Raw genomic sequence first — 23,675 nt, 5'->3', positions numbered from 1 at the left:
TATCCAAGGTGTTATGTAACAAAGACCTGAAATTGGCATTGAGGATCCGCCTACTTCGCTGTTACGTGTTCTCGGTCTTACTTTATGGTGTTGAGTCCTGGACTGTGAATAAAATCGATCTAAATCGCCTTGAGGCTTTCGAAATGTGGTGCTATAGAATAATTTTAAAAGTTTCCTGGGTGGAGAAGATTCGAAACTCCACAATACTAGAACGTCTCAGCAAGACTACTGAGATCATAAAAATCATCAAGCAGAGAAAGCTGGAGTACTTCGGACATATATAATGAGAGGTCTCAAACATACGTTGCTACAAAATATTATGCAAGGAAAAATAGCAGGCAAACGCGGTCCAGGACGAAGAAGAACATCATCGTTAAAGAATATGCGAGATTGGTATAGTGTTGATACAAGCATACTATTTAGGGTGGCAGTGAATAAAATTAGGATAGCTATGATGGTAACCAACGTTCTGAAAGGACATGGTGCATGAAGACCGATTAACCCTTAAACGCCCAAGGGTGGGTAAAAAATGTCCACCGAATGCGTATTCCCTTGTAACATATTTATAACGTGTTTAAAAATTTTTAAAAAATTATTTATTGTTAAAAAGACAGCCTGTTTATTTGGTTATACCGATATTTTTGAAAATAAAAGTAGCATCTTGAGTTAAATATGGGTGGGCATAAAAAGTACACCATTGGTAAAACTTATTACTAAAGGTTTCTATATAATTTCTCGTTGGTAGGAAAATAATCCATATAACTATCGACGTATAATTACATAATTTACATAATTATCCGCCAATGAGGAGGTTGAAAGGAAGAATGTGGAGAAAATCGACAAATTTGAATTACCGGCTTTTACTGCTATGTTAATTTTGATGTACATTGTAATTTTGTTGTAAGGTTTGTAAATTGTTTATATTAATATTTTCTAAGATGCTGTGTTTATTAAGCATAAGATTCTTAAGTTTAATCAATTTCCAACAACTCTCAATAAATATATTAGCTATTTTCGAGGTGGACATTTTTTACCCACCCTTGGGCATACATGGAACCTAAAAAAGGTTGGGCGTTTAAGGGTTAACGGTTATGACTAGCTTGGGTGGCCGCTAGGCAAAGAGATTGATGAGATGTACCGTCAAGGGATAACCCGGTCTATAGAGACATTTCAAATAACAAAAATTGCCGGAGAGCCAATTTTTGGTGGAGAGCTAGGGTATACCATAACAAATAAAGTTTAAAAAGTCCCCATCGATCCCATTTGTGCGTCAAAAGTTATTCGGGGTCAAAGGTCAAAATTTGAGATTTTTTGGTTTTTTTCGAAAACGGTAAGTTTTATCAAAAAAAAACCTTTAACCAAAGTTGTAGATCTTAAAATTCTCTACAAAAATAGTCCTTACTATTTTTTTCCTAAGAGTTGCCATTCCTGAGATATCGCGATTCAAAGAGTCACATTATACATGATATGCACACGTTTCCACATCACCTGTGAGGTAGTGTACTCGGCGCGTTTTTTTTACCTTGGTTTCCCCTGTAGGCCTACTCCACTAACTGTTTTGACAATTTTAGGATAATTTAAGGAAACAATACCGGTCAAGTTCTAGATATTACCTTATTATTGATATTGATTATTGATATTGCTATTGATTATTAGGTTAACTATTGTTTTGATTTCTTTAGATATTTTAATCAGATTCATATTCTTGAAAGTCTACTTCAACAGTCAAGTCTTCTTCGATTTCATCTTCTTCCTCTTCCTCTTGCTGGATGTTCAAAAATTGTTCAAATGTGACTGAGTCATTGGTCTCTTCATTAAAATCACAGGAGTCTTCCTCTGTTGTACTAAACTGGACATTTGAGCAAGACAGACCTTGGCGGTTGGTACACATTAGACAACACAGCAACCCTACTTTTTTACATCCACATTTGGCACTACAACCTTTTTTGCATTTGCAAAAAATAGTGTTAAGGAGTTTTTCTGGAGCAGGTGGGAGTAAGGTTTTAATCGGTTCCAGAGTATTATCTATTAATTTCCAACCCCAGTCTTCTGGATTCAGTTCATTGCCTAGCCATGTTTGAACTTGATAATATACTCGATACAAATGTTGAAAAGCAGATGCTGATGTTGGAAGAAGACATGATAGTTGTACTTGTTTCTTGTTTCGCGTATTTTTTACAAGTAAGTATCGGTATTTATCAAGACAAATAATTTTTTTGGAGCTCCATAAACCGCAAGAAGAAAGCGAATTCCTTCCGTAATTATTGTTTGCGGTGTAGAATCAAGTTCTGTAAAAACTTTACAGCAGTCAGTCAAATCTTTTTTTTTTCGAATAATTTAAGTACTGACGCTTTGCCCCTTCTGTACATTGCGGACGTAGTGTCGCAGCCGGTTATCGCATGTAAAAATAAAATGTACTTTTGGCATTTGGGATAAGCCGATAAACTATTCGAAGAATATATCTCTGTTCGCTGTTGAGCCCTTCCAGGTTTCAGAAAATAAATAACTTTATCTACGGGAGTCCTTGCAGTAATCAGTACCAACAAATCAACATCTTCACCAACTACAATTGTTGTGTTTGTTGCCCTAAATTTTTCAATTGCTGTCTCAAGAACAGCCTTCGAAACATCATCAGAACGATCTTTAGCTAATTTCCACAGGGATTCTTTGAATTTTAGTGTAGTCACGTTACGAATTATTTTTCTAAGATGCTGTGCTTTCTTTATCTCAGATTCTTCATTGGCTTCATTGCCACAAAATAAACAGTATTTTTTAAAACAAAAATGTGATTTACTTACTCGCGTTCTAGTATGAGGTGGACTTACTTTTGAAGTACTAGCCTGGTCCTCCTCACGTTGTCTTTTCACTGCAGCGATTGAAGTTTTCCGAATGTATGATTTTCTGCAATTCACGTGTATTGTAACGGATTTTTGAGTTCTTAAATACTCAATAAACTCATCACCTCTCTCGACACTAGCCTCGATTAAATTTGGCATTCCACGATCAACCACATCTGTTTTAGTTTCACTTAAAAGTTTATTGCAAATAAAGCAAAACTGAGACATTCTTAAAACTATAAAAGTGTACAAATATCGGTAACGGTACTAAATGGTAGACGCTTGTAACAAGTACTTATATTCACTTGAACTGAACCTTTAGCACTAAAAGAAACATAATATTATGAACCAGACCTACGGACAATACTGTAGCCATTGCCTGTAATAGACAATCTGTTCTTTTTTAAACAATGGTATAGCCAAATGTTTTTCAAGGCCACGTGGATAGAGGAAATTCAGTTTGGGACTGATTACCTTTTGAAGAAATATTTTCAGAATAGTATAATATACTATATAAAAGAGACACAAATAGGCATTTATACTTGTCTTTAGGGCCACATATGTATATACGTGGCTTATATGTGCATATAATGTATAAAGTAACTTTTAAAATCGCGATATCTCAGGAATGGTAACTCTTAGGAAAAAAATTGTAAGGACATTTTTTGTAGAGAATGTTAAGATCTACAACTTTGGTTTGAGGTTTTTTTTGATGAAACTAACCGTTTTCGAAAAAAATCCAAAAAATCTCAAATTTTGACCTTTGACCCCGAATAACTTTTGACGCACACATGGGATCGATGGGGACTTTTTAAACTTTATTTGTTATGGTATACCCTAGCTCTCCACCCAAATTTGGCTCTCCGGCAATTTTTGTTATTTGCCAAGCATTTTGATGTCTAAGTTGACCGGATTAGGATGAGCGATACCGACTTGATCCGTCGAAAGATCGTGGCGAAGAGAGGTTGCACCCTCGTGGCGATGGTAATTATTGACCGTTTGACCGGCGCGGCGTAGGAGAAGAGAGAAATTTTCAGTCGCAAATTGTACAAATTAATATTGTCTATCTGTAAGGGTAAGGAGAGAGGGTAAGAAATAGAAGGGTTGAAATGGTACTATTGAACAGGGCTGGATTGAGATTTATTTAAAGTTATTTGTTTTAACAAGAGACTAAACACAGTAAAAAATACAATAATATTGAACAATTTGTTTTAATTGATAGCGTAGAGCTCGGTTAACCCCCTTCAAAATCTACCCTAATCCGATCCGTTCTTTTGCCCTAGGGGTAAAAACAACCCCATCTAGCTGATGAAAATTTTTTCAATCAAAATAACTATGGGTGTCGATAGATTGACCAATTTTGGTTAAATTTTGTTCTATAATTTTTTACAAAAAAATATAATTTTTTTTTTCGCCCATCGGGCAAAAGTTCACTTCGGCGTAGGGTAGATTTTGACAAAGGTTATAAATACTACCTAGATCCAGATTTTTATGGAAGTCGACCTTGATTCTCAAAATTCCACGAGAAAATGGCTGTTGATTGGACTATTAGAGGTAGAGGTATTTATTTGCTGGAGAAAATTCCTACATATCATATAGGTATGTTCCTAACAATATTCGTCAAAATATTTTACTTTTGTTCCTACGCTAAGAACAGATTGTCAAATAAAGGGGAGATGTAAATAATAAAACAACTAAAAAGTAAACCAATAAATTTTTTATCCACATACGCGACTAACTAAATTAGTTTACTCTACTGAGCGGTATAATGTACTCGTATATAGTGAAATATATTTCGACATATTTCAAAAACATCTTTTTTACATATTGTAGCGATTTGTGCCAGAAATGTGAGCAACAGCGCAGAAGAGATTGTTTGTAGAGCAGTAAAAATGTGTTGTTTTCATGCAGTTAAATTTATACTCAATTTTATTGTCACGGTACGGTTTATACACCAATAGATCTAGTCTGGGTAGATTATCGGAACATAGGCCATTTTTGTGAAAATTGTTTACCAGCAATTTTATTGCTGGTATCGAACCTTATGTATATATTAATAATATAGTTACGTAAAGTCCACAGATAGTGTGCTATTTTTTTTATAAACAACATGGCGCCCCCAAAGGGTTTTTTTCCATTATTGCTCTATAACTCCGAAGATTTTAAATATACATTGGAACCTCGATAACTCGGATTAATCGGGACCGCGGCCGATCCGGGTAATCGAAAATCCGGATTAGCCGGAGAATATGGTAAAAATTAATAAAATACGGTATACTTACAGATAAACTCCGTTATAATAGAAATAACATGAAATATATATGAACAGTACCTACATAACTAAATTATTAAAAACACGCAAACACACAAACCTAAGCAAACTGGAGCAAACAATACAAGACTGTACTACACACAATACACTCACAATCGTAACGATGTTATGAACAGTGAAAACTAAGACCATTGTTTAAAGAAGAATTTTTTTAAATAGTCTTTTGGTCTTTTTTAAACAATGCTAAGACAGTTTGAAATAAATAAAGGAAGAACAGGTGCCTGTTGTTTCCGATAAATCCGAGACAATGACCGTCGCTCTGCCGCCGCCGCCGTGTGCCATGAGTCATTTTTACTACCGTATACATAGTTCAAATTAGACAAATACACATTATCTCTCAAATATTATATTACATACTATCCCTTGCAAGATAATTCGGATTGAATTCCACAGATTAAAAGACTGGGCCGATATCAAGCACAAAATAATCTGGGGAATTCCATCCAAATTATCTTGCAACGGATAGTACATTTTTATTGTTGAAATGTTTGTCTGATGAAAATCGATCCGGGTTAGCCGGACTTCCGGGTTATCGGGGGCCGACTTATCGGGGTTCCACTGTACATTAAAAACACAAATAAAATTCACCGTAATTAAATTCTGCATAGAGTAATGTTTTCCCGATTTTCTTAGACGAAAATTTTCCTCGGATAATGTGGGTTTTCCTAACTATATCTTTTATTTTTGGCTAAAATTTTAGGTAAGTAATTATTTATCAATAATTGAATAACTTCGTGACATAAAACCTTTTTGGTAGGCATAGATTTTATTTCCAGAAGCCATTGAAAATTGAACGAATAGTTTAGAAACAATTAAATGTTTAATTAACAATTTACGGTCGCAATAATAAACAAAATAGTTATGATACATGATACATAATAAGTTGCAGAATAACTATGATTTTCGTATAAAAAACATCGTACCTACCTGATGTACTTTACAGAATTGAAATTGGACTATTTAAGTGGCCTCAGGAATGTTTTAAAATTAGAAAAAATTTTACAATTGTTTGGCTTATAAACAAAATAGAATATCTCGGCAAGTATTCGAATAAATCAAACCACGACAACGGTATTACGCAGCAGGATGCTTCTTTTAAAACAAAAAACGTTTAATTATTGTGATTAGTGGTTCCTGAGATACAGCCGGTCAAAGTTGACAGGTATGAGCGACTATTTTAAAAACAATAGAATAGTAGTTTTCGAATTATCATCTTTTTAGTTCGGTCCTTTTTCTTTACACAAAAAGAGACTCATAAGGCATATTATAATCATAAAAACAATCGGTATTACGAGTGAAATATACCAAAAATAGCAAAATTCCAATCAAAAATTAAGTTGAATAAAATAGAATCTCAAAGTTTAAAGCATATTTATCATTTCCCTTTATACTAGCTCACATTTTTTTTTATTATATACAGTCCGTCTAATTTACTTACCGTTGCACGTCATTATCTATGTTAGAGATCTAAGTTGATATTTTTGCCCAATTACAAAAAATTCTTGAATTCATTTTAAATCAAATACATCACACAATTTTTGAGGAAGTGTATTATACAGCAAAACAAATTAATACTCAATGTAAATAAATAAAAACTTTAGAAATAGAGAACAAGCATTAAGTTATAATCTTACGTTAAAGTACATAATAAAAACAGTAAAAATAATGAAACAAATACTTATAGTAAAGAATATCCGCTGTGAGCTCGTACGTAGAGGGGATATTTACAAATTCTCGAGCGCCAGTAGTGGCAAGTCTGTAAACGTTTACCGGAAATTTGACATAAATGTCAAAGTGATTAATGTAAAATTAAAATTAAAAACATTAATTATAAAAAATATTAGTAGGTCAAAGCTGTGGTATATATTTTTACCTTAAATATACTTAAGTTTTAAATACTGAATTTAAGTTTTTTTAATGTTCCGTAATATGTAATTATAATTTAATCTAAAAATCTTAGCGCCATCTACACGATAATTGTGAAAGTATCCGAAGTAAGAAATTCATATTTTATCAATAGAACGTCAAAATGATTAGCAAAATCTTAAAAAAATCGATTACAATTTAATTAATTTTTTGCGTTGTAAATGTTAAGCGATAACAATTAAATAATAAATTTAAAAATTACCGGTGAAAGATAATTCCAGTAATCCGCTAGGAGCGCCACCAGCGAAGCTCAGAGCGTATAAACCAATATGAAGTGTCATCACCGCAACTGTCAAATAAATGTTACCAATTTATGCCAAAATATCACCTTCGTTCGATTATAGTTACAGTGTATTCCGAACAAATGTGATTCATAAAAACGCTTTATAATGCATTTATACAAATTAAATAAAACATACTATTGTGTATTTCTTTAAGTTAACATTAATAGAAATATTTAAATATTATTTCTACGCGTATATAATAAAATATGTCTAGTGGCTGTAATTCCCGTGTACTCGGCAAAGTGATTGTAAAAAAGAACACACTTACTGTCTAAATATTTCGTGTTGGTATCATGTGACGTCACGGGCTATGACGCGGATGACGTGCAACGGTAAGTAAATTAGATGGAGTATACCTACTCACAAAACAAATAAAAAAAGAATGTATATTCTTGTCTCTAATGACTTTGATAGACATAAAATAGGTTATACCAGATTTAAACAAGGGTGTGGGTTCGTATAATCTTGGACTAAATTCTTGTATCAAGCATAACCTATATCTAAGTTATTCCATGTTTATTGTTAGCCACAAGGCAGAATTTCCTGTAGCTGGCTGTACACCATTAATTACTAGTAAATTTAATGAAAAATGTTTCTTGGTAAAAGGTTTATTTATTAAAAAACCCTTAACCCGGCACTTGCCACGTGGCTTTGCAAGGCGTCAACTGACACGTGGGGTGCTCCCAGCACCCCATAAAAGTTTTCTGTGATCTACTTGTTTAAAAAACAAAATATTGTGTTGAATAACACAAGAATATAAAAAACATGTTTTATTCACTTATTAGCCACTAATATGTTATAAAAAAAAAATAAAATGAAAAATGTGTTATAAGCAAATTACCAAGTACCAAGCCGTAATAAATGAAGTGAAGTAAAATATCTAGAAAAATTAAGATTTAGTGAGTATAGAGTCTATGTTAATAATTTAAATCAGTTATTTCAATAAATAATGAAAGTTTGACCTGTTTATAAAAAAAAATACAAAAAAAAATTAAAACTTAAAGTGCCAGATGATGACACCCCAATTCGACTTTAGAGCTACAAGTTCAGAATGACACTAAATAACCACTTTAAACGCTAACACATCTATGCTAAATAATATTATAGAAAGCTACTATGACGCACAGCACGGTTACCAAACTTGAAATACCAAATATTTGATAAAAATGTGTTATGGGTTGCTAGTAGCACCCCACGTGGCAGGTGCGGGGTTAAAAGGATCACAAATATCACAAATATCACAAAACGATTTTGCTCTGTAAAAAGGGCATCATCATTGTTACAAGAACGTTCTAAGCCACCAAAAAATACTAATGTTTAAACCTTTTAAAAATAGACGAAATATCTTACATAAATGGATACATTATAAAATCCAAAGGATGGATATAATTCCTATGGATATAGCCTTAGGGCAACATATGACTCACACACGTGGTACGTGGGTTGCTAGGTAGTAATTAATTAGGTCATTACGTTGAAAGAGGTGAAAGACAACTGGATCAACATCAAAACTTTATTGTTAGTGATTTAGCCCATACCTGATTTATTCTCAGTTTTACACTTGATTTATTAGTAACAGTACTAGATTTAAAATCTTTCCAATTATTAATGAAACACCCTGTATACTGGCCAATTGCAAGCAATATCCAATGCACTGAATCAATATAACAGCAACGATATAAATTATTATCTCAATAATACTTGATAAGGATAAGATAAATAATGGTTTATAATTTGCTGAACTTGATATTCTTACTACAAAACCTTAAAGCAAAATATTTTTTTATTCAAATATAGAAATAAGATGGCTAATAATAATCATAAGTTTGAATATTTTGTTAAAGAATATCCTATTTTGTTTGAAAAGAGTAAGGTACCAGAAGTGTGGCAAGATCTGATGGCTACTGTTTTCAACAACCAATTCGATAGTTTAAAAAATGTAGCTTTACATTTAAAAGAAGATCAAAAATGGTATCCATCAAGTGACAAAATGTGGAATTTTACGAACTTTTGTTGTCCTCAATGTGTTAAAGTTATTATAGTCGGTCAAGATCCAACTTCTGAGCCCACTGGTTTGGCATTCAGTAGTAGAGGTAAAATTTATAATTCTACAATAAATATATTAAAAGAAGTTAAAGACGATATCGGTATACAAAACCTTAGACCAGAATTTCAAGGAGATTATGGAAATCTAGAATACTGGGCTAAGCAAGGAGTACTTCTTCTAAATTCAACTCTCACAAAACGTATTGGTGACGACTCCCATTTCAAAATAGGTTGGAAAGGGATTACTGGGGAATTGATTAAGCAACTACACTTCAATAACGAGAAATTGGTATGTATGTTTTGGGGACAGCGCGCCAAAGACGTAATTAACTTATGCAACGTCCTAACTACAGGACATCCATCTAGAAACCCAAAGAAAAATTTTTTCGGATGTAAACATTTTTCACAAGCTAATAAATGGCTAAAAGATCATGGTATTGCTGAAATAGATTGGTGCCCTGTTCCAAAAACATGTCCTATTCCAACTACATGTGTGCACTTAAGTGGTGATTCAAGTGAATTGGATAATTCAAGAAATTACATGGCTAATAATAATCATAAGTTTGAATATTTTGTTAAAGAATATCCTATTTTGTTTGAAAAGAGTAAGGTACCAGAAGTGTGGCAAGATCTGATGGCTACTGTTTTCAACAACCAATTCGATAGTTTAAAAAATGTAGCTTTACATTTAAAAGAAGATCAAGACTGGTTTCCATCAAGTGACAAAATATGGAATTTTACGAAATTTTGTTGTCCTCAATGTGTTAAAGTTATTATAGTTGGTCAAGATCCAACTTCTGAGGCCACTGGTGTGGCATTCAGCAGTGAAGGAAAAATTTATAATTCTACAAGAAATATATTAAAAGAAGTTAAAAGCGATATAGGTGAAGAAAATCTCAGAAAATTTAAAGAAGATTATGGAAATCTAGAATACTGGGCTAGGCAAGGAGTGCTTCTTCTAAATTCAGCTCTCACAAAACATATTGGCAACAATTCCCATCTCAAAATAGGTTGGAAAGATATTACTGGGGAATTGATTAAGCAATTACACGTCAATAACGAGAAATTGGTATGTATGTTTTGGGGACAGAGCGCCAAAAACGTAATTAACTTATGCAACGTCCTAACTACAGGACATCCATCTAGAAACCCAAAGAAAAATTTTTTCGGATGTAAGCATTTTTCACAAGCTAATAAATGGCTAAAAGATCATGATCTTGATGAAATAGATTGGTGCCCTGTTAAAAAATCAGGTCCCGTTCCAAATACATGTGCGCACTTAATTGTTGATTCAAGTGAAATTGAAAATTTGGTTCAAAACAAATTGAGCAAGTTGAGCATAAGTGAATAAAATAAGGGTGAATAATTTAAGTGGAATTGTATCTTTATGCTTATTGAATGTTTTATTTATTTTTGTGTACGATAGTTATATGCATTACCGTATATTAAATCTGCTGCATTAGTCGTAAGTATTTTTGTATTTCCATGATAACCCTTTCCATTATATGATCCTTATGTTCCCCGTGCTCAGTTGAATCAATCACTTGTTTGTTAAAGAGCAATGCTTATTTTATATCATCTTTTCAATTTACCCAGTTTTGTTAAAATTTTACTATGAAATGAAAAATATTTAGTAATAATTGCACGAAAGCTCTAAAATTATCGACTTGTTTCTCGAGCGACACTTTGACAGTTTTACATCACATGTCTTGACACATTATGTCAAAGTGGCACGAGGGCAACAAGTCGATAATGAATACATGAATATGAATAAAACTGTCATTTGAAATAAATTTAACTAATATTTTATTGATATCGTCACCTGAATATTTGCTAAACGTGTTTCTTTGTGTTATCTGTGACAAGTTGTAAAACAATAATTGTCATTAAAGTCACTGAATGTTCATTTTTGCGTAGTAACGAAGGGCCTCTGACGTAATGGTTGACAAGAGGATATTATCAAAAATTATCACTTTAATTCTAATTTCTGTAGAATGTTTCTATTGGTCAGAATCTCCTATGAATGAAATAATCAAATAAATTATGTATGTATGGTTTAGTACAACACAATCCGTGGAACTTAACACATCAACAATAAATCCAACATACAGGGTAAGTCTTTAGATTGACATTGATCGATATGTCCATTATGGTAGGTACATAACTACAAAATAGTTATTTGGAAAAAATGTCGGCAATAATGTTCTACAGTAAACATACAATTTTTAAATAGGACACTTTGTATATTTTGTCATATTTAGGTTCCCCTCGCAATACATATTACAATATACAGGCTATTTGTTAGTTCTTTTTTATTTGGAAATCGCTATGAAATAAATATTCTTTATAGAAAAAGGAATAAATAAGTAAGTATCTACTTGATTTATATAGTAAGATAAGCAATATATCTACTCTTACATAGTTTTCAAATTAAGTTTAACAGATAACATTAATAAATATAGGTATACAGGGTGTAATAAAAAAGAGAATTACGATTTTCATATTTCATAGATATGCATTTGAATATTCTTCAATGATTTCTGGTAAACTTAATTTGAAAACTAGAACATAAAATATATATTGTTTACCGTATGATGTAAAGTGAATAATTAATATTTAAGTATTTTTTCTTTATCCTACAGGGTATACAGGATAAGTCAATGAAAACAGTCCACCTCGATATTTGTAGTATGTATTACATTTTAAGGAAATGAGGAAACAGGTCGATTTTTGTTTTAAGGGGGACACACTCTTACGATACATACATCTGTCATTTGTCAACCCCTTTCTTCCACTCTCTCATCCCTTTGTTTTTAAATAGGGAATATATCATGTGCGGCACATCATTAGAAAGGCATTTACATGGAGTATTCAGACATAAAGATTGTTCACGATTTTTTTTATAATATGTATTTGCATCGTCTTTGCAAAAAAGTCTTAATTCATTTAAAGTACAACACCTCTATAAAATGAAACGTAACGCTTGTTATTTGCTAATATGTCATTTTTTCTGTTATGGATACCATTTTGAACATTTAATCAATTAATTTGATGATATTAATTTAAGTAAATTGTTTAATTTTTATAACTTTAGGTTGATTTAATTTTCGTTACATTACAATTAATTTATTGCTTTTGCAGTATTTGTTTTAATTCAATTTTGTTGTGACAGAAAAAATGACATATTAGCAAACCAAAGGCCTTATGTTTCATTTTTAAGAAGTGTTGTACTTTAAATGAATTAAGACTTTTTTACAAAGACGGTGCAAGTATCGAATAATAATTCGTGGACAATCGTTATGTCTAAATACTAAATACCATGTAAATGCCTTTGTAATGATGTGCCGGACATGGTATATTTCCTAATTGAAAACAAGAGGTTGGGGAAGTGGAAGGGAAGGGGTTGCCAAATGACCGATATATGTATCATAAGAATGTGTCCCTCTTAGAACAAAAGTCGACCTGTTTCCTCATCCTTAAAGTCCAATAAATACTGCCAAATATCGAGGTGAACTTTTTTCATTGACCCACCCTGTATATTTCATAGCTATATGGAAATAAAATTGATCATAACACTGAATAAATACCCTGTGTATTCATGTGGAAAATCAAATCGTAAGATCAGGGAATATGAAAAGAAAAAATTGGATAAGTATTTGGTTTACCCCTAGTTATTAATCAATTTGTATTGTTTGGCATATTTTCCAAGTCTGTAGAATATCGTGGCCAACATTTTTTCTAACTAACTTTTTTGAATATTATTCTGTAGGTACCCTAATGGAATTATCCAACAATGTCTTTCTAAAAATTCACCGTGTATATAATAATGCTAAATGGTGTTATTATATTTTCTTTATATTTTGTATATTTTTGATAGTACTCTGCACAATTTACTGTTATAATACATCTATTAGTCCTTTTCTGACCATTTTCTCTGTTTTATATCCTTATGTTCCCTTAATTTTTTTAACTGTTATAATACACTTGAGAGCAAAATAATCGACTCACTTGATGAATTATACATGTTAGATGTCTAGAATTTATCTAGATTCTAGATAGCCTTATTATTTAAGAAAATCAATGTAAAAATATTGTTGCTATACAGGTAAATGTCATTTTATACCGGGTGTATCAATCACCCTGTATTTTTTTCTTAATGTTCTGAACACCCTGTGGAATATTCTAGCAAATATAAAATATTTAAATTAAAACTCAATATTGTAGCCTTAGGCTTTCTCAACATTCTGTTTTTGATTCATTCGCCTTAAGTTCGATAATAAAAGAGATATGTACTTTTATATTACAAATGAGGTATGCTACAGTGGAACCACGATAAGTCGAGTTAGCGAAAATCCGGGTTAGCCGGAGAATATGGTAAAAATTAATAAAACACAGTATATTTGCAGAAAAATTCCATTATAATAATTGCAAAAACATGAAATACGTATGCACAGTACATCTAAATTACGTACAGTTGTATACAGTATTGTTCATTTCTTGGTAAAAACTCAGTCAAACTGAAAAAATGTTTGTTTTGTCTGATGAAAGTCGGTCTGGGTTAGCCGGACTCCAGGGTTATCCGAGGCCGACTTATCGGAGTTCCACTGTATTTGCTTTTGATCAATATCATTCCAAATCTCGAGAACTACTGTTTCTACCTTTTGTAAGGTTCTAGGAGGTGGCAAATGCTGTCGTAGTATTCTGCCAATTATGTCCCACAAATTTTCGGTCCGGTTAAGATCTAAACTATGCGATGGCCAATTTAAAGTCCGAAGATTTACCTGTTGTAAATATTCGGTTGCAGTTCGTGAACGTGAGCCCTTGCATTATCGTGCATTAGCAAAAAATGTTTACCAATATAAGGAGCCGACAGCATTGTAGCTAAGTTCTTCGACAGCCGACAGCATTGTAGCGCGTTAGATTTCCACCAAGCAACAAAAAAAAAACGGACTTAATGGAAACTTTATACAGACTAAATAATAAATTTAACAACAAACCAGACCCTTTCTCACTTTTACCAATTCGACATCCATCAAATTGTTAGTTTCTCATGGCCTACTTTAGACTTGTTTAATAAACTAAGCTAAAGTTTATAGGCTATTGATTATATTCAAAATAAGATAGCTAAAAGGAACTACAACGTTAAAGGGGTTTTATTAAAAAAAAATTATTTTATATCGTCAATTCACATCTATATATGGAAAAACCGCGGAGTGCTACCATTTACAGGGGTGCATTTTTGAGAAATGGGTGAACTAGTCCCTGGGCACAGGATACATTAGGGTGAGTTCTATGCACTTTTGGTACAAACACGTCTACATAAAAATTGTTCCTGGTTAAATTTTCTATCTAAATATCTCTTTTTAGAGTCAAAGATACTTTTTTTTACAAAAATATATTCAAAAGAAAAAGCACAAAGAAACCCAAAAGAAAGAAATTTTGTTTTTTCTCCCATAACTTCTGTCCACGGGGATATAGGTATAGACATTGCTTCACGGAAAAAAAAACTTACATCTTTCCTCTTTAAAATGCTGTTTGGTAGAGGTCATTAGGATTTACAGTTTTAGAAATATGATTTTTCAAAATTTGCTACTCACAGCAATTTTGGGTAATTTTCCTTGTTATTTCGCAAATATTGTTCTGTAACTTTTTTCTACGTAACTTTAGGTGTATGCAATTTTACATGTAATAGGAAGAGAAATCAATTGCCTTTAAAATGGTCTACTGCATAACGTTGTGCGACATTTTTAAGAGGTTATGGTTTTTGCAAGATTTTATACTTTTAACGATTTTTTATATTTATTACGATTATTTTTCAAATTTCTCATTATAACTTTTTTTCTTTTACATTTATGTATATATTATATTTTATCTAAAAAAGAAATCTTATTTTGTTTACTTTAAAATGGTGTATTATAAAAAATTGTAGGACTATTTTTAAATAAGATATGCTTTTTCAAAATGTAATAAGTAGCTGCAACGATTTTTGATTTTAGGATTATTTTTTAAATTTCTCATTATAACTTTTTTTTTTCTTGTACATGAATATACTATATATTGCTCAATAAAGAGAGTTTACTTTCTGTTCTTTAAAATGGTGTCTCATCTATATTTAAATAATGGAGACCGAGTGATTCTTTGATATTTTTTAACCTGTATAATTTAAAATTATTTCTTTTACAAAAATTACATAAACATTAGTCTTAGAAAACATCACTTTAGTTAAAATTACTTAAAACTTTGTTAAAAATTATTTAAACGTTGACATTTAAAATTTTTTCAAAATCATAGTCCATCTCTTCGTTAGCATTAGCTTCAATATCTTCCTCTGACACCTCAGTTACCTTAGAGTTCTCAAAATTAATACCCATGCACCCTTTGCAGAATATTGAACTACTAATTCCTATCTTCTTACAGCCGCAGTTTTTTGTACATCCTTTGGTACATTTACATGCTATTTTTTCAAGCAAACCTTGTGGTGCAGGAGCTTTGACAGTAAATATTGGAATTACCTAATCTATATTTTGAAGTTAGTCAGCCCCAGTCAAGTGGATCCCAAAGTAATACCTTTAAAAATAAAATTCAATAATAACACACAATCACATAAAAAAGTTATAATAAGAAATTTAAAAAATAATCCTCAAATCAAAAACCGTTTTAAGTACCTACTTACTACATTTTGAAAAATCATATCTTATAAAGCGCATCTTATTCAAAAATAATCCTAGAATTTTTTATAATACACCGTTTTAAAAGAAACAAAATAAGCTTTCTATTTTATTATATAATATATACCTAAATGAAGAAGAAAAAAGTTATAATGAGAAATTAAAAAATAATCGTAAGAAATATGAAAAATCGTTAAAGGTATATAATCTTGAAAAACCATAACCTCTTAAAAAAGCCACACAACGTTATGCAGTTGACTATTTTAAAGGTAATTCATTTCTCTTCCTATTACATGTACCATTGCATATATCTAAAATTACGTAGAAAAAAGTTACAGAACAATATGTGCGAAATAACAATGAAAATTGCCTAAAATTACTTTGAGTGGCAAATTTTGAAAAATCATATTTCGAAAACTTTAAATCGTAATGACCTCTACCAAGCAGCATTTTGAAGAGAAAAGAAGTAAGTTTGTTTTCTGTGAAGCAACATCTATACCTGTATCCCCGTGGACAGAAGTTAAGGGACAAAAACCAAATTTCTTTCTTTTGGGTTTCTTTGTGCTTTTTCTTTTGAATATATTTTTGTAAAAAAAGTATCTTTGACTTAAAAAAGTGATATTTAGATAGGATATTTAACCAGGAACAATTTTTATGTAGACGTGTTTGTACCAAAAGTGCATAGAACTCAGCCTAATGTAACCTGTGCCCAGGGACTAATTCACCCATTTCTCAAAAACGCACCCCTGTAAATGCACTCCGCGGTTTTTTCATATATAGAGATCCATTGACCATATCAAATAATAAAACCCCGTTAACGTTGTAGTTCCTTTCTACAGTACATAATCAATAGCCTATTAATAAACTAAACTAAAATGAAAAAGAAATTCATGTAATGTTTCATAGATATGGAAAAAGCTTTCGACAGAATTAAAAGAGAAGATATTTGTAAAATACTAGAGAAGAGAAAAATTGAACAAGATCTAATAGGATGCATCCAGAGTTTATACGAAAAAACGAAAAGCTTTGTAAGGACAAGAAATGAAAAATCAAAAGTATCCGACAGCAACATTGGATTAAAACAGGGTTGTGTCCTGAGCCCACTACTCTTTAACCTAGTACTAGATGACGTAATAAAAGAATGCAAACACAAATGGAGAAAATATAATGTAGGATATTGGAAGTTGAGAATGATACAAATAACAGAACTATGCTACGCAGACGACCTGGTGATCACTGGGGAGTCAGAAAAACAATTAGGAGAAAATAAAAATATATTGTATGAAGAGCATAAAATGAGAAATATGAAAATAAACAAAGAAAAATCAAAAACAATGATAATTGTAAGACAAAAAGAAAAACATGAAATAGAAGTAGATGGCAAGCAACTTGAACAGGTAGACAGATATAAGTATTTGGGGGTAATCATAAGCCGGGATGGAAAATTAGAAGATGAGATAAATGAACGAATTGGAAAGACTGGTAAGCTGTAAAATATTATAAAAAGTAACTTTTTAAAAAAGAAAAAAATACCTAAGAATATAAAAACGGAAATAGTAAAAAAGATTGTGAAACACACTCTAACCTATGCCTGTGAATCTTGGGCATTAACAAAAAGGCAAAAGAATAGACTAATAAGTACAGAAATGAGATTTTTGAGAACAATAAAGGGGAAAACAAGGAAAGATAAAATTAGAAATCAGACCTTTAGAGAAAATCTGAAAATACATCCAGTTACAACAACAATCGAACAAGGACAACTTAGATGCTCGGACATGTACTGAGAAGAGGAGAAGAGAAAATAGTAAGACAAATATATGCAGCGAGAGATATGGGAAGAAAGAAGACAGGAAGACCAAGAAAGACGTGGACAGAAGAAGTGAGGAAAGCGGCCGACAAAAGGGGAATAAAATGGGAGGAAACAAAAGCATTGGCCATGGATAGAAGGACATGGAAACAAATGTGGAAGAAAACGACGGAGAACCTAACTCCGTAATAACTCACACCGAAAGGCAGACGAGTTCTGGATTAAGTAAGTAAGTAAGTAATAAACTAAGCAGAAAATGGGGATTTATTGATGAAAATCATCGGTAGTTGTTAACGTACCTAACTTTTTTATTATTTAACATAAGCAAATGATTCAAAAATAAAATGTTAATTAGGGCTAAGGCTACAATTGAGTTTTAATCTTATTATTTTATTTGTGCTAGAATCTTCCACAGGGTGTTTCGATCTTTAAGGAAAAAACACAGTATGATTGTAACACCCGGTATAAAAGGACATTTACCTGCCTGGCAATATTATTATTACAGCGATATTTTCAAGGAATAATACTTAATACATTAATATATAAGGTTATAACATACTAGAAAAGTCACTTAAATCGGACAACAGGTGTAGGAAATTCGAGGCATCTAACGTATATAATTCATGGAGTGAGTCGATTATTTTGCTCTCAAGTTTAGTACTATAGTATTTAGCTGTCCTTTTTAAAATATGTATTAATGATATGTTGTATTTTATAAATAAACTTAGGAACAAAGGTATTGCATTGCAATAAATAATTGATAAGATAGATTAGGCTTGTAATTTACGATACATGATATCTTAACTATAATACTTAAGTGAAGTATGAGTATACTTAGATGTTAGTTCATATTTATAAATAAAATGGCTAATAATAATTACCCGTTTATATATTTTGTTAAAAAATATCCTATATTATTTGAAAACAGTGATATACCCGAATTGTGGCAACCTCTTCTGGCTAGTGTTTTCAACAACAAATTAAAGTGTTTAGAAACCGTCGCTTTACATTTAACAGAAGATCCAGAATGGTATCCATCAAGTGACAAAATGTGGAATTTTACGACCTTTTGCTGTCCTCAATGTGTTAAAGTTATTATAGTTGGTCAAGATCCAAGTTTGGGGGCCACTGGTTTGGCATTCAGTAATAGCGAAACTGTTTATGATTCTACAAGAAATATATTAATAGAAGTTAAAAGCGATATAGGTGAAGAAAAGCTTAGACCATTTTCAGAAGATTGTGGAAATCTAGAATATTGGGCTAGGCAAGGCGTACTTCTTCTAAATTCAGCTCTCACAAAACGAGTTGGTGGCGACTGTCATCTTTCTATAGGTTGGCAGAATATTACTAGAGAATTGACTAGACAACTACAAGATAAAAACAAGAATTTGGTATTTATGTTTTGGGGACTGTACGCTAGAAACTTAAGTGAAGATGTGAAGAAAGTTTTTGCGAATTCTTCATGCAACATTCTAATTGCAGGACATCCTTCTCCTAGAAACGAAAAGAACGATTTTTTCGGATGCCAACATTTTTCACTAGCTAATAAATGGTTAAAAGAACATAATATTGATGAAATAGATTGGTGCCCTGTTCCTTCTTTTTTAAATCAATGTTTGCACTTACGTTGTGATTTTGGTTTTGACCAATATTTCTTACTCGATAACTTCTAAAGGCTGATGATGATCGGTTATCCGATCGAAAACTAGTTCTGTGATGTAGCTCTTTTTAGGGAATTGTATTAAATATACCTTTAATAAAGAATTTAACTTGTTTTTTCTAAAGACAGCAACAAATGGTATATATCTATAAAATATGTATATACATAAAATAAATATATAAATAAAATAAATAGCCGAATAAATGACCGTTTTGGAGTTTTTCAGGGGCAACTCCAAATTGCATGAAAATTTGGAATTAGGTTCTCCTTACCCTTCACTTAAAAGTTGAATTTGTGCCGTTGGTTGCTTTTACTTGGGGAGTGATAGTCACCCCTACACGGGGTGAAAAAACGAGTGTCTAAATTAAGTCCGGAGAGTTGCTTAGAATTAGGTACTTAATTTGTCCATTTCGGGACTTATTTTAAATTCGCTTTTTTCACCCTTGAGAAGGGGTGACTGTCACCCCCCAAGTAAAAGCAACCAACGGCAGAAATTCAACTTTGAAGTAGAGGGTAAGTAGAACCTAAATCCAAATCTTCATGTAATTCTGAGTTGACCCTGAAAATTTTACTGGGCTAAAACAATTTTTTACAAAAATAACACCGTCAAGAATACTGTGGTTTCAGGGCGAAAACTTATGGTGGAGCCAAGGGCGGATCGGGGCATGGCCCCCTCCGAGAATTTAAAAAAAAATATAAATTTAAATATTTGCAGTTCAAATTTTTTAATTTCAAACACATATACATATATGTACAAAACAAGGGATAAATGTTTTCTGGACTAGACAGAACCGTGCGGTCCATGGAAGCGGGGGAAGAACTTCCATATAAGAAATACATATATTATTAATTAGTATTTAATTATCAACAATGTTTCCCTAATCTAAGTAATCTATTATGTAATAATAGGCATTGAAACAATATTAAAATTTGATCGCATACGAACGGTCTCAAATAAGCACACAATTCAACGATTCAGTCCGGTCCTGACGGAAGCGCATCTCAAAATCGCTGCTTATCATGCATTTGTCCCGTTCAAAAACTGGTCAGGGTTTAATAACCTCACTCGCTAGTCATGTTCCTTTCACGCGAATTTTAATACGCCTGGAAGCGCTCGTCTGACCGCTTCCGATTCGCAAACGAGATGCGGAGTTTGTTACTGCTGTTATAAGGGGTAGGTATTTAGGTACAAATGGCTCGATTTCAATTTTTTGCTTAATATTTTTACTAATATTTTATTTGACATTTTGAGATTTTTCCTTTTACTGATATTTTATAGTACCTACGACATTTTACAGACGAAGTCAAGTGACATTGAATTTTGTATAAGACAATTTGATGACTTATGGTGATTAAAAAAATGAACTGTTTAAAAATATTTGGGATAAAGCTAAAAATATGGGCTTCGAACCTACAAGAAAAATAATGATGATTGATGTTGTCGGCGAAAGAGAGACCTATCGACGATTATACATCGAAATTTTTGATAATATTCTACAACAAATGAATTATCACTTTGAAAATTTTAAAGAAATAAAATATGTAGAATTATGTAATTTTAATATGTCTAATTATAAATCATTAAAATCTCCCACAGAGGTATGTACCTATTAAATTCAGTACGATTAAATTATGATTTTTTTTGATAATCTAGCTTTGCATTCTCAGTTAAATGTCATTTATAAAACACCTGAAATTAGTGATAAAGAAATACTTAGGAATTGATTGAATTTTTTGAATACTACTGGTTTAAATCAGTCTCTGTGTGAAGTGGGCAAGTTGTGTGAATTAAGTAGTAGGTACTATCCCAGCTACAAGTGCATCAGTTGAACGAAGTTTTTCAGTATTAAAACGCATCAAAAGTTTTACAATAAATTTTACAAGTGAAAACAGACTTTCCAAGTTATCCCTATTATCCTTTGAAAAAGAGTGCATTTATTAAACAATTATCAGAAAATCCAAAATTTTACGACGATGTTATCGACAAAAAATTTGCATTGGTTGATAAGAGAATAGGACTCAAGTATAAGTAAATAAGTGTCATATTGTTGAAAGTTGTGTGTTATGGAAGGTTATTCGAAATCGGAATATAAAAACAATTTTGAATAGAACTCTTCTTTTTGAGTTTAAAAAAACCAAGCCTGGAGCAGGGACTCGACCCTGAGCAAGCAGTACAGATCAATGATAAGTCACTAGATATACGATATACTAAGTCACTAGAGTCACTAACCTGCATTGATCGGGGTAGGATTTCGTTTGTGAGTCCTTGTATCCAGGACTCCCACATAATAATCACTTTGCTGATAGAGAGCCCACATAGCGCATCAGAGTGCTATCGGAGGGGAAGTGGATAGTATGAAGCATTGGGGCGGGATGGAGTTACGCCCGCTTATAAGAGTAAATCCCCCTTGCCTCAATGAATTTGTATCACCCGAATCTCATTCTCAAGGCGTGTGCATGTCTCTCAGACTGGGTTAAACACTATACCTAATTTTTTGTAGTTCTTGTTTTTAGTCGATATAAGTTAACAGGTAATACATTAGGTATACACCTATTAAGAGGATCGGTACGTATTTTCGGCTGCAATGCTATTCAAATGGCGATTCATTTTTTTCGAATCCTGAGAAAACTAAGTATTTTTGAAAAATTTAAACGCAGAATGAAAGATTACGTTATTAGCGAGGGCCGAAAGTCCCTGAGAACTTCTATAATGTTTATTTTAATAAGTTACAGGGGTGAAAAAACTAAGAGAAAATTTAGTGTGATTTTTAATTTCAAATATCTCATTCAAAATAAACTTTTTATTTATTCTAAGGGACTTTCGGCCCTCGGTAATAATTTAGTCTTTCATTCTGCGTTTAAATTTTTCAAAAATATTTATTGGTTTTTTCAGGATTTGAAAAAAATGAACACAATGCCGTGGTAATATTTTCCAAATCTGTCTTTTTCTTACAACGCACTCAACCGAATATAATATTGTCAGCATATATTGTCAGTCAGACACTGACAATCAGTGACAATTTTAAATATTTGACATTGCATCGGGAATATTTTGAGAAATTGATTAAATATTATTGATATATAGTGTATTTGATAAATAATTGATTTAAGACGTGAACTTAATAAAAAGTTATTTATTGTGTATTATTTGTGGAAGATCCAAGCAGAGGATACATCAGATATATCCTGTGATCCAAGTATTTTGTTGTTAGAGATGTTCAAAATTGTAAGCGTTCCAAAATAACAACATATTAAAAAATCACTTTAACACTTTTCCTCTTTTCTCGATTGATTATTAGTTTTTGTTGTACAAATAAATTATTACAATCACTGAAAACATAGTTAGTGAAAAAATTATCACATTTATTAACTGAATTAATAATTTGCAATTATAAAAATAACCGTTATCCAAGAACATTCAAAAGCCATCTCTTTAAATTAATTATGACATTTTCAAGTAGAATGACATTCTAGTAATGTTTACATATCCACACCAGTGTGAATTTTACTACACGTAATTTGCCGTGTAAAGACAGAAAAAGTAGGGATACACGTAAAATATTTGCGAATTATGTACCCATAGCCTTAAGTAGGTATATGTTTTGATCTCGACCCTCGTAAGAAAATATTTGTTAAACCCTTATTGAATCGCTTCCTCTTCCGAAAATATCACCGCACGCCACTGAGTATAACAGCTGTTTCGGCAGAGTGCCTTACTCAAGTGATGCAGTGATGATTTGTGCCTTACTCAAGTGATGATTTGTTTTTACACTTTAAAGTGTCTAACTGAGTAGATTAAGGAGTGGGGAGCTGTTCTGAAAATCACTTATTATCGCTAAGAATCCGTAATTGTATGTCTTGACTCTCGTTTTTGTTGTCATTTATTATTGAGCCTAGGTACGGAAAAGTTAAGGCATATTCGTAGGTATGGTTGTCTACCTTCAGATTATCATGTTGCCTCGACTTTTTGCACTCATACATTTTGTTTTGTTTCCTTTTATAGATTATACTTAGCAGTTATGGTAGGGGAGCACAAGCGGGGATTTTTGCAGTTAATCGAGCGCCTCAAAATATTACATGGGGAAAAACCTTGTACCCTGAAGGTGTACCTCTAC

The 23,675-nt window shown here is 32.0% G+C and overlaps 2 protein-coding genes across 2 annotated transcripts; both read left to right on the top strand.

Annotated features, from left to right (window-relative positions):
- The first annotated feature begins 9,118 nt into the window (after window positions 1-9,118).
- LOC126881805 (uncharacterized) lies at window positions 9,119-10,889 on the top strand. Its single transcript, XM_050646386.1, has one exon. It carries the CDS (start codon window positions 9,184-9,186, stop codon window positions 10,774-10,776), a length of 1,593 nt encoding a protein of 530 aa, XP_050502343.1. The 5' UTR covers window positions 9,119-9,183; the 3' UTR covers window positions 10,777-10,889.
- Window positions 10,890-18,763: 7,874 nt separating this feature from the next.
- Window positions 18,764-19,573, top strand: LOC114324238 (uracil-DNA glycosylase). Its single transcript, XM_028272026.2, has one exon. It carries the CDS (start codon window positions 18,764-18,766, stop codon window positions 19,571-19,573), a length of 810 nt encoding a protein of 269 aa, XP_028127827.2.
- The last annotated feature ends 4,102 nt before the right edge of the window (window positions 19,574-23,675 follow it).

Source organism: Diabrotica virgifera, chromosome 3 (genome assembly GCF_917563875.1).
Source record: "Diabrotica virgifera virgifera chromosome 3, PGI_DIABVI_V3a".
NCBI lineage: Eukaryota > Metazoa > Arthropoda > Insecta > Coleoptera > Chrysomelidae > Diabrotica > Diabrotica virgifera.
Note: the sequence above shows the minus strand (reverse complement) of the source record. Positions and strands in the feature narration are given on the sequence as shown.